The sequence below is a fragment of the Scyliorhinus canicula genome, chromosome 10 (assembly GCF_902713615.1).
Source record: "Scyliorhinus canicula chromosome 10, sScyCan1.1, whole genome shotgun sequence".
Taxonomy (NCBI): Eukaryota; Metazoa; Chordata; class Chondrichthyes; order Carcharhiniformes; family Scyliorhinidae; genus Scyliorhinus; species Scyliorhinus canicula.
In genome coordinates, this window is record NC_052155.1 from 23890229 (window position 1) to 23903134 (window position 12906).

Below are 12906 nucleotides of genomic sequence, written 5' to 3' on the forward strand. Positions count from 1 at the left end.
TCCATATCAATGGTTGGAGAGGAAGATTATTTGTTGTGGAGGAATGATTCTGACATCTGGAGCTAAATTCTCCGACCCAATCGCCCGGGGCCGCCGAAAATCCCAGCCCCGCTGTGGCAGAAATTCTCCGCCACCTGGGAATTGGCGGGGGCAGGAATCACCCCACTCCGATCGGCGAGCCCCCTAAGGTGATTCTCCGGCCCGCGATGGGCCGAAGTCCCGCCGCTGGGAGGCCTCTCCCGCCGCCGAGGTTTGAACCACCTCTGGTGGCGGCGGGATCGGTAGCACGAGCGGGCCCCCGGGGTCCTGGGGGGGCGCGGGGCGATCGGACCCCGGGGGGTGCCCCCACAGTGGCCAGGCCCGCAATCGAGGCCCACCGATCGGCCGGCGGGCCAGTGGGGCACTCTTTTTCTTCCGCCGCCGCCACTGCCTCCACCATGGCGGAGGTGGAAGAGAATCCCCCAGCGCGCATGCGCGAACCGGCAAAGGCCTTTCGGCCAGCCCCGGCGCTGGGCGGCGGGCGTCAAAGGCCACTGGTGCTGGTTTTGGCGCCAGTCCGCGTGGTGCCAACCGCTCCGGCGCGGGCCTAGCCCCCAAAGGTACGGAGAATTCCCGCCGGAGTGGTTGGCGCCACTCCCCTACGCCAGGACCCCCTGCTCCGCCGGGTAGGGGAGAATCCCGTCCCTGGTCCAGCGTGGGATCCTTAAGATGATCCCACAACCAAAGTCACTCAGTATGAATTCGATGAAAACCCTTAGATGAAGGAGCAAAAGTAGGCCATTCGGCCCATTAAGTCCGCTCTGCTATTTAATGAGATCATGACTGACTTGGCATGATGTGACAATCCTCAACTCCACTTTCTCGTCTTGTCCCCATAACTTTTGATCCCCTTACTGATTAAACATCTGTCTATCTCAGCCTTAAACATACTGAACGAGCCAGCCTCTACAGCTCTCCACGGTAAAGAATTCCACAGATTCACTACCCTCTGAGGGAAGAAATTCCTCCCCATCTCTGTTTTAAATGGGCAGTATCGTAATCTGAGATTATGCTTTATGGTCCTATACTCTCCCAGAAAGGGAAACATCCTCTCAGCCTTTACCCTGTCATGCTCCCTGCTAAATGTCTTAATTAGGTCACCTCGCATCCTTCTAAACTCCAATGAGTACAGGCTCATTGTTACTCATTATACAACCTCTCCTCATAACAAAATCCCTCCATATGTGGGATCAACCTAGTGAACCTTCTCTGAGCTGCCTCCAATGCCAGTATATCTTCCCTTAGATAAGGGGACCATACTGCATTGGTGAGACGACACCTGGAGTATTGTGCACAATTTTGGTCCCCTGATTTGAGGAAAGGTGTTTCCCCTTGTGGGAGAGTTGAGGACCATAAAGCATAATCTCAGATTAGGAGGTCGCCCATTTAAAACAGAGATGAGGAGGAATTTCTTCTCTCAGAGGATAGTGAATCTGTGGACAATGTAGTGGCATTGGAGGTAGTTCAGAGGAGGTTCACTAGATCGATTCCAGAGATGAGGGATTTGCTGTGTGAGGAGAGGTTGAACAGTTTAGGTCGATACTCTCTAGAGTTTAGAAGAATGAGGGGAGATCTAATTGAGGTATACACGATGCTAAACGGTATGGATAAAGTAGACGTGGAGCTGATGCTTCCTCTTGTGGGGCATTCTAAAATGAGCGGTCATAATCTTAGAATAAGAGATAGCAAATTTAAAACAGATTTGAGGAGAAACTACTTCTCCCAAAGGGTTGTGAATCTGTGGAATTCGCTACCCCAGAGTGCGATGGATGCTGGGACAGTGAGTACATTTAAGGAGGAGTTTAGACTAATTTTTAATTGATAATGGGCTGACGGTGGAGTTGAGGCTTGGATGGGATCAGCCATGATCACATTGAATGGTGTTTAGGCTGGGAAGGCTAAATTGCCTACTCCCTCCTTCTCCTAAGCCATGTGTTCTAGGTAACAGATGCTCTGGCTGAGTTAGCAATCCAGCTCTTGGTCTGTCACACTGTAGGTAGCAGATGAGGAACACATCAGCCATGATTGAATGGTGGAGCGTACTCGATGGGCCGAATTACCTAATTCTGTTCCTATATCTTTTGAATTTATGAACATGGACGCAGAATTAAATTAGTGGATAGGCAATTGTTCATTGTTCCTAAATAATTTAGAATTGAATAGTCTTTAAGATCCTTCTTGTGCAGGTAACAAAAGGGGCACATTTTCTTCAAATATAAGACGTTCTTTCAGATAAATGTCGTTGCCATTTGAGGCACCCAGTGGGCAAATTAGTCGGCAAGCCAGATGCGAAAAAAAAATCTTTGTATCACTTCTGATGGTCTTAACTCTGAAAGACTTGAGACACTGGCTCAATATTGCATTCGACCACCTCGAAAACTAAAAGCTCAATCCAATTATAACTGCTCTTTCACAGCACCGTAAATTACTGAGCCAGTCTGTCTCGGATAACTGGGAGGGGTGGAGGAACGATTTGTCACTTGGGCAGCCGTAGCTCATCATCTTATGTTTTACAACAGGCTGGATTTGACAACGAGTGTCAAGGAATCCTGAGGGGATTTATGAAGTCTACTGAAAGCCGGACATCAGCCCAGACTAAAATCTCAAGGCTTTACAGACAAATATGCTGCAATCAAGTGCTGCAACTATAAACCTGACAAACAAGTTCGACGGTAGCCTGAATACAAGTGTATGGGCAAAAATAAATGGGCAACTTGCAACCTTCTGATGTCGCTGCTTTTAGTAACAATCTATGCTCAATAACAAGCTGCGAGAAAGAATTCATACCCAAATCAAATGACATTTCAGGCAAGGTAAAACCTTAGGTAATGAGAGAGCGCATAGCCACATGGCCACCTTCAGTTAAAAGGAAATAACCGGCTGCCAAAATTGACTATTCATTTTACAATCATTTTGCTTTTAATGAGTATTTCTGCCTCAGCTGCAAATATTAACGGCACAAAGTGAAAAGCTAGCCCACGGAAACCACAGGGGTAAATTTTCACTTTCACCGTAGGGGCGTTTTTTTTGTTTGCTGAGTGGATTTTCTGACTGTTATAGAATCCCTCTAATTTCTGGCCCATTGTTTCCAATTGAATGGAATTGGTGAAATTCTATGGTGAGCAGAATATGCCCTTCGTCAGAGCATTGACCAAGCAGGGAGGATGAAAATGTGCAATTATAGGAGGCTGCTTCCAGTATAATCATCGAGCCAGTCGCACTGCCGGCAATTGGACCTCAGGATTTCTATTAGATCCCGATGTCGAGATTTCGAAGCCTGTGGGATATTTCAGCACACTGTGCCTAATAGTGGGACAGAACCAGCTTCACAGTTGAAGTCAAAACTCTGAGGGAAGGGAATCATCAACAACAACTTGCTCTCAAGTATCACCTTTAAGGCAGTAGAACCGTCCAAGGCACTTCCCAGGAGCGTTATCAGACAATATTTGATTCCGCGTCGTATAAGGGGGCATTAGGACATATGAACAAAAGCCTGCTCAAAGAGCTTTGGTTTTGAAGAACGTTGGAGAATTGGAGGAAATGGTTGTGAGGCAGAGAGAGTTAGGGAGGGAATTTCAGGACTGCAGATATCCCCAGGGCAGTAGACGATGCACTATGTTACTGTGTCAGCCCTTTCAAACATCTTTGCAGGTCCAGACCCGTGCGGTAGCTTAACGAGGCCAGCATGTGCGTGGCCTGCACGGGAGCTCGGGTTGCTTCACAACCTCGAGGGAATATTGGTTATTGCAATGAAAAGTGTTGTCGCAATAGGGCATGTCGACTTCCGGTGGCGGCCAGGGTGTGAGTGGTCACACACAAGGCGGCTCCTGCTTGAAGGCGTTGGTTTGGCCCCTTCAACCAGAACTTTGGGGAATTGTGGCAGAAATGTTGGGCAGAGAGTGGAGGGGGCTAATTCTTCTCTGGATGGGCACGTCTACGGGTTACCAAACCCGTCAGAAGACAGTGAGAGCCCTAGCTAAAGGTTGAAGGAGACTCGTCGCGCAGCATCAATTATAAAAATGGTGGAGGGGAAAAGGTTGTCATCGACTGGAAAGCTGCCAGTGGAGCAGTTGATGAGTTTATTCGGACAAATTTCAGCAGCAGTGTAAGGAAATGCAGAGCGGCTGGTCAAAGGCGATTGAGGGAGCTGTGGCAGGATTGTTACCGTTATGGAGTTTGGTCATATGAACAGGCGAGGGGGCATCTTCAGTGGGCCTGATTCAGAGTGGGGAAGGGGGCAGAGCCCAAGGGTGATGATGGCGGACTCTTATGGGGGGTGGGGGGTGGGGGGGAAGGCTGAAGCCTCCAGTTAGAATCGTGACACGGAATGTCCGCAGGCTAAATGGGTTGGTTAAACAGTCCCAGATGTTCGCGCCCATGAGGAGTTTGAGAGCAGAGGTGATTTTCTTGCAGGGGACGCATCTCCGGGTGAAAGATCAGATGAGGTTGAGGAAGGGGTGGGTGAGGTAAGTGCTCAACTCGGGGGTTTGACTCAAAGTCGAGGAGGGTTGTCATATTGTTGAGCCAGAAAACAGGTTTCACAGGGGTCAGGGAGGTGCGGGACCCAGGGGGAAGGTTTGTGATAGTGAGTGGGGTTCTATTGGGGACTCCAGTGGTGTTGGTGAATTGCATGCGCCCAACGGGGCCCCAATTGCCAAAAATGGCACGAGAGCTAGGAGGGTTTATGGAGTCGATGGGGATGGTGGAAAAAAGGAAAAAAAAAAGAAAGAGGGTGTGTTGAGGCTATGGAGGGATTTGAAAATAAGGGAGATACCTTCTGAGAGGAAACAAACAAATGCACATCATTGTGGCTGCAATGATATCAGGCGTAAGCTTTACAATGGCCCGTTGTGTTATTTACAGCTGCCTTTCTTTTCCGCAAACAAGTAAAAGGTTAATTGAGCAGGTTCCTCTGTAAATGACTTTCCAAGAACAACAGGGTCAAAAGGCAAAGGGCGTTAAATTTAAAAATCCAGTCCCTCGGAAATCCGAGGAGAATAATACAGCAAAGAATTACTGTACCTCACAGGAGAAGAATTTCAGTTTAATTTACTCAAAATACTCCAAAATGAAAATCTATGATACGAGGCTTCCTATCCAAAGTGTAAGAGTAAGTAGTCTTACAACACCAGGATAAAGTCCAACAGGTTTATTTGGAATCACTAGCTTTGGGAGTGTAGCTCGTTCATCAGGTGAGTCACCTGGTGAAGGAGCAGTGCTCCAAAAGCTAGTGATTCAAAATAAACCTGTTGGTCTTTAACCCGGTGGTGTAAGACTTCTTACTGTGCTCACCCCAGTCCAACGCCGGCATCTACACATCAAAGAATAACAGTTAGATGGCATGGCTGGTGGGTGTGTTTATGGTCACTCAGGTGAATGGGAGCCACATTCTTCCCGATCCTGAATACCCAACTAAAGTTCACCAGTTCAGTAGCGACTGAATCTTCGGAGCTGACTGCGGCAGAATATCTGAATTGAGTTTTGATATTTAAATGTTGCTTCACATTTTTCCACTTCAAGGACTCGATTTATGTTAATTCAACTCCTTCAAGAGATTTGACTCAGTTGCTCTTTCCAGTTGTATGACTGATACCATCTGTGCTTAAGGGTTTTAATATGTGTTTCTTCAACAATTTTCAGTGAATTTGTTTCACCCCAGTTGGCTGAAGATCACACATCTGATTTTCCTCTGGCGTAAGCAGATGCGATTACAAAGGGAAAACGGGCTGTAAAATTATGATGCTGCCCTTGAACAGCGCTGCTTGCGCGCTTCCTGTCCTGCCCACACCAACCGTTCCTGAAGCAATGTGTAACAATGTGTATTCCGTGAGGTAAATCTCCGACATTTCTGCACACTGTCTCTCCTCTGGTGGCACAGGATTCGGTTCAGGGGTCAAGCTGCTCTGGGAAACTCTTGATGCTACTAATTCGGGAGCTGCTGCTCCAGTGAATTCGAATGCTGACCTCTGGTGCCTCCCCGGCTTGCATCATTCTTACACTGATGGGTGTGGCTTCAAGCTGCCTGGACCAGGTGCGCAAATCTCCCCTCCTCCCCGCTTCACCTTCTCGCTCCTTCTTTAAGATGTTCCTCTCCTCTTAACCAATGCCACGAACCATGGCTGCCTGTTATCATGGGCAGAATTTTACATTCCCAGGTATGGAAACATAGAAAGTAGGATGATCATGACTGATTATCAAACTCAAAAGCCAAATCCTGCTTTCCCGCCGATTCCTTTGAACCCCTTCGTCCCAAGTGCTGTATCTAACTTGTTCTTGAAAACATACAGGCTGGATTCTTCATTTCAGAGACTCAGAGCGGGATTCTCCGCCGGCGGGATTCCTCGTTTTGCCGGTGCCCGGGGGTTTTCCGACGGCGTGGGGCTGCCCCACAATGGGAAACCCCATTGACTGGCCGGCGTAACGGAAAATCCCGTCAGGGCCGGAATGTGGTGTGGCGGAGAACCCAGCCCTAAATTTTGACACCGGTGCAGGATTCTTGGAGTTCCACGACAGCAAAGCCAGTGCTGCACCTGGACCTATTCAGCTACTGCTGAGGGGCGAGCACCGGCACCACGTGGAACACAATCAATTCCAATGAAAAGCAGTGCGGGATTCGGCGGGTCCATGATTGACACTTGGAAGGCTGACAAGCCGCAGTCGTACATACACATTACAACCCCCACACACACTCATCCCAGCCAACAAAACAGAACTGGTTGTGCTGAAATACGCAGACAGCGGGGCACCTCGGGGGGGGGGGGGGGGGGGGGGCTGGGGGGACACCAATATGACCCGTGGCCCTAAGTTCACAGTGGGCAGTCAGTGGCTTGTGCAGCTGCATGGCTGCCTTGCTGGCTGCGCAATGGTGTGCCCGTTCACCCTGACTCCACAGCCCACCTCCTGGCTACCCCTGCTACTCCCCTCCGGCCCTGGCTGAAGCCCCTGCCAGCGATACAACTGTCAGCAAACTATGGTGATGTTGCACACTTTCCGTACCCCCTCTCTCTCCCTCAGCAGCCACAACACCAGTTTCATGATTCTTAAAAGCAGAAGTGAATCGCACCGTCGGGGACTCGGCCCATCTGATGCAGAGGGTCAAACCCGTCAATGGTATGCAAACTGTGTTTACTGTATGTGCATCCCAGACTGTATTGATGCCGCTGTCATGGTGAAGGAGAATTGCGATTTGGCATCAAACTGGCGCTGGCCACGATTTTGGCGTCAAACCTATTCTCCCAATCGTGTTTCCCAATTTCGGCATCAGTCAACGGAGCATCCCACAATGTTTTGACTCAGCTGCTTCCTGTGGTAATGAATTCCACAGGCTCACCACTGTCTGGGTGAAGAAATTTCTCATCTCTGTCCTAAATGGTTTGCCCCATATCCTCAGGCTGTAACCCTTGTTCTGGCGGTCTTGTTTTTGCTGGGTTCCTGACAGGTGTGTCTCTTCTGGGGGGGCTCCCTGACAGGGGTCAGTTTTCTGGATGTCTGGGGGGGCAGTCTCCTTATTTAGGGGGTCTCTGGGAGAGTCTCTTTCTTTAAGGGATCTCGGGGGGGGAGGCGTCACTTTATTTAGATGACCTCTGCGGGTCTCTTAATTAGGGGAACTCTGGTTGGGGGATGGTGGGGGGATCTAATGGAGGTGGGGTAGGCAGGTCTTGTATTGTAGGAGGGGAGGGTGGCCCTCAGATGGCCTCTGGGGACAACTCCCTTAAAAAGCTACCGCCTTTGACCCACCGTAAGTTCCACCACATCAGGGCCACATTTGTCAGGACCCATTGTGATTCCAGCCAGAGGACTGGAAAATCCCGCGATCCCAGAGAATATGACCCATTTGCATCCTCTGGCTGGCGCGGGGCATGAATCATGATCCTGCTACCAGCAGGGGGGGGGGGGGCCGCGATGCTAGATTCTCTGCCTCATCCGCAACTCATCCGCTACCGGTGGCGCAAGGCAGAGAATTCCGCCTGTTGTGTTTTATGAAGAAATGTGTTTTCAAGAAGAATTCACAGTTTAGCCTAAGGTTGGAGAACTGCAATTCCGAGGTGGCACCGCAGTTTGGACGATTTGGGTCAGTAGCAAAACACTATTTACAGAAATTAAAAGGATTGATTTTAAAATGTAGCATTCAGGGAACTGATTGTTGTTGTTGTTGGCAAAGATGAAATGTCATTTGTGCGCCTCCCTGGAGACGGCCAATTAGGATGCAATGTCAAGGAGCTCTGACGAATCGGGGACAAAGGCTAGAACAAAGAACATAGAACAGTACAGCACAGAACAGGCCCTTCGCCCCTCGATGTTGTGCCGAGCATTGTCCAAAACCAATATCAAGCTATCCCACTCCCTGTCATTCTGATGTGCTCCATGTGCCTATCCAATAACCGCTTGAAAGTTCCTAAAGTGTCCGACTCCACTATCACAGCAGGCAGTCCATTCCACACCCTAACCATTCTCTGAGTAAAGAGCCTACCTCGGACATCCCTCTTATATCTCCCGCCCTGAACCTTATAGTTATGCCTCCTTCCTCTTCATGTCTTTAGTATTTAATGAACTTACTCGATCTTAACTCAGGAAAACCTGGTTAAAGTGGCCCATTTGTAAGCATATCTATTCGTAGAATCATAGAATCTCTGCACTGCAGAAGGAGGCCATTCAGCCCAGTGAGTCTGTACCAACCCTTTGAAAGACCCCCACCCAGGCCCAATTCCCCCGTCCTATCCCCGTAACCCCTCCGAACCAGTACATTCCTGGACGCTAAGGGGCAATTTATCACGGCAATCCACCCAGAAACGGGTAGAAAGTGCAAACTCCACAGTCACCTAAGGCCCCAATTGAACCCGGGTCCCCAACGCTGTGAACTAGGTTTCAGAATTGGGACGTTCAGTGTGGCTTGTAAATATGGCTGTCTGCTGCCTCTATCACATTCTCATTTCAATCAATTAAAAACAACTAAAGAGCATAGGTCATACAACCAGTTCTTCTGGGATTGCAGAATGTAGCTCCTGTATTTGACTTAATTTCCATTTTGCGTTTAATGTAAGAAATTGTTATATATTGTGTTTGATATTTGTTTTTAATAATGTTATTTTTTTTAAAAACTGGGTTAAAAGACATACAAGCAGTATGTCTGCCAAAGCTGTGATCAAGGAGTTGTAAAAGTGAGGTAATCGTTGGTTTTAACCATTTACTTGTTTACAGACGGATGGTTAATGGAACATTTTTTTGATTTTGGAGGCTCCCTGGGGTGTAGATAATGTCTGAGGGATTAGTCCTAGCTAAGCAGGTCATGGGGCATCTTAGTGGGAGGAGACTGGAGAAGGTCTTCTGCTTGAGATACATATGATGTAATTAATGGGAGAAGCCAGGTCTGTCTGTAGTTTTGAAGTTTTTCCATAGGATGTTAAGTTGAACAGAAGTGTCTGACAAGACAGAAGAATTTGGGGGATTTTCCTGCATAGAACATAGAATATAGAGTATACAGTGCAGAAAGAGGCCATTCAGCCCATCGAGTCTGCACCGACCCACTCAAGCCCTCACTTCCACCCTATCCCATAACCCAATCACCCCTCCTAACCTTTTTTGTCACTAAAGGCAATTAATCATGCCATGCCCAATCCACCTAACCTGCACGTCTTTGGACTGTGGGTGGAAACCGGAGCACCCAGAGGAAACCTATGCAGACACGGTGAGAACGTGCAGACTCCGCACAGACAGTGCCCCAGCGGGGAATCAAACCTGGGACCCTGGCGCTGTGGAGCCACAGTGCTATCCACTTGTGCTACCGTGCTGCAAGGGTGTCCCTCCAAAGTTCTGCAAAGAGAAGCAAGTAACCCTCGCTGACAATGTTATTTATCAGTGGCATTTGAACTGTATTGGAATATATTGCTTAATTGGAATACGCAGTGGTGGGTGTAGAAAGTGAGTTATCATTTTTTTCTTTTTTTTAAGAACTGTTTAACTGTTAACTGTAAAGCTATTTCTTTGTTGTTAATATGGTTAATTCTTTGTTCAAATTAAAGTTTGTTTGACTATAAAAGATACCAATTGGTCAATGTTATAATTCCTGTGGATGAGTAGTTTTCCCTCACAGTCATATAAATTGCAAACTGTTGTATTGGATCCGAACAATTTACACTGTCCAATGGTTTGTTTACAAATTGTGTGCTCTATACACCAACCAAATGAATGGGCTCAGTTTTGGTGGAACATAGGAACATCATTGGCCGCCAACAGAATCCTCCGGTCCAGCCAATGTCTATGACATTTTACATGGCTCACCCATCTCGCCACCGGGGACCCGCCACGGTGAGTCACCTTCGGCAGGACCCATGGAGCTGGAAGCACGTGGAATCCCGCCCCTTATCTTTATTTACTCCATCAGTGCAGTCATTAAACAATGGTTAAGTCCCTCATTAACATCTGGAAGGGGTCCGTAACCTGTTTTAGAAAACCATTCTGTCTAACTGCAAACCCACTATTAACTACCTGGTAGTGTCTATAATGCAGATACAGATAGGATAGAGGATGTTGACCCCCTGAAATTGGTTCTTTTATCCCCCACTTTCCTGCATGAAAATGGGTGTGACAGAGTTTTACATATCATAAGGATACGAAGTTATCAAACACTAATATCACCAATAAAATCCAGGCCACAGTCCAAACTGACTAATAAAGCAAGAGTTTGGGCAGCACGGTGGCGCAGTGAGTAGCACTGCTGCCTCACGGCGCCGAGGTCCCAGGTTCGATCCCGGCTCTGGGTCACTGTCCGTGTGGAGTTTGCACATTCTCCCCGTGTTTGCGTGGGTTTCGCCCCCACAACCCAAAAAGGTGCAAGCTAGGTGGATTGGCCACTCTAAATTGCCCCTTAATTGGAAAAATGATTGGGTACACTAAATTTATAAAAAAATAAAAAAATAAATAAAAAAATAAAGCAAGAGTTTTAGTGTCCAATTTCTGATTGTTTAATACTCTGCTTTAACCCTAACCTACTGTCCATTTCCGATCTTGGTAATATTTTCCTAACTCTCTATATTGCACAAAAAATAACCTAAATCAGCATGACCTGTTCAATAATTCATGCTTATGGTAGTGACAGTTCAGTGAATATTTATTAAACCATTTGCAATTACTGTCCTTTCTCTCCTTTCCTCAATACATCATTTTTGTCTGTATGTGGGTATGCAGTGTATGATTGTCTCTGCGTGATGACAACCTCTTCATGTTCATGAATTAAAATTAGCACTTTTTGACAGTGCTCATATGATTAGACCATTTGTCTCTTGTGGAAAGACCTCGGGTTCATTTGTCCCTAACCTTGGGTTTCCCCTCTCCTGCAATGCACTTCCTTTCAAAACAAAAAGCGGAGTTTCGCGTTTGCCAATTTTTTTTTGTTGGTTCATACCACGATTCACTTGCATGAGGGCCAATAACTGCGTTATCGTCTCTCACGTGTAAATGTTGACAGTGGGCTATTAGATTGTGAAGATATTGCAGCTGAGCCCCATCTTATTCTGTCCACTGAATCATGATCAAGCTTGGCAACACTGTGTCGTCCAAAGATGCCGAGCAATGAAATCAGCTCCAACCAGGGAATCGAACCGCAAAAGTTCCTGATTGACATGGTTCAGTCTGACAACGGAATGTTAGCACTCTACACCATGGGGGCATCTGGGGCTCTCCTTTAAAACCATATGAATTCAATAATGACTTTAATTAATGCAACCCGTTCCCCGGAATTTGGAGAACTATTAATCTAAAACATTCCGGGACATTATTTGCGTCTGATCTCAGAAGTAGGTTAAATGGGACGATTGAAGCAAATAACAGCTAGTAAATCTTTGAGTCACATTGGGATCCCTGGTAGAATTCCAGCAGCCTGGAAGCAAAACCATGAATAAAACAAAATGTGCATGGAAAAGAATGGATTAAAGCATGGAGGTCATTTTCAAAGCAGTTACTTACAGGTAATAAGTGTAGGACTGAGAGCTTCTCCTGCCGGGTGGGATGGTTGAAGGATTTAGGCAGTGGGCAAAGATGGAATGGAAGGAAAAGAAAAGCATATATTAATGGATCAAAAGAAAATGTAAAAATTAACTCCCTGATAAAAAAAATATTAAAAGCTGTGGTGGTTGACGCTTCAATGAAGCTAGTGGAAACACAGTTCATCATTCATTGTGGTACATTCAACGGCAGCCACCAAAGAATGACTGGCAAATCAAAACAATACACTATATATATTCCATCAACTTGAAAAAACTATGGAGTATTCACATCGTACACATATTCTCGATAGGCTGCAGATGGCACAACATTGAACCATTGCTGCTTTTCTCGGCACTGTTTTAACTTGCATTCCCAGGGATCAGTGAGCCTGAGCATACTCCCAGCATTCACCCAACTAAATTCATTCCCTTCTCAGAGCACAGAGTTGTGCGACTCATTGTGTTTTACGGCAGCTTTTTGGGAGAAAGGAACTGGATTTTGCAGTGCAAACGTCGGGCGCCAGCTCATGGCTCCCAGCATCGCAGAATCCGAATTCAAACAGTAAGAGCAACTGCTGTAAAAGGCGTTAAAAACAGCTTCATTTATTCTGCGCCTGAGATGGATGGGTTTGGGAAGTCCAATTATTTTCTGCGAAAGCAGCTCGTCAATACTTGCACAAGACAATATTAGATTGTAATCCTATTTACAACAGCAGATTATTTTTTTGTCAAGAGTGTATCCAAGAAATATTGAGGTAGAAGGAATCAATATAGGAAGTTCTTTGCAAATTTAAGATACGCTGAGGGAAAACTAGGCAGAGAGCAATAATGCTCAACGTCGACAGGAGAGGATGTTCTATATCCAGTTCCTGATCTGATCAAAGTA

At 46.9% G+C, this 12906-nt stretch overlaps 1 protein-coding gene across 9 annotated transcripts in view; it reads right to left on the reverse strand.

Annotated features, from left to right (window-relative positions):
• The window catches only part of LOC119972279 (receptor-type tyrosine-protein phosphatase mu-like), a 985231-nt gene that overhangs the window by 235343 nt on the left and 736982 nt on the right, over nucleotides 1-12906 (reverse strand). For 4 of the 9 annotated variants that reach the window (XM_038808716.1, XM_038808713.1, XM_038808719.1 and 1 more), the window contains one exon: nucleotides 12001-12030. The exons of the other annotated variants lie outside the window; for them this stretch is intronic. In XM_038808716.1, coding sequence (XP_038664644.1) covers nucleotides 12001-12030 — 30 coding nt within the window. The remainder of the gene's footprint in view (nucleotides 1-12000; nucleotides 12031-12906) is intronic. 9 annotated transcript variants of the gene reach the window in all.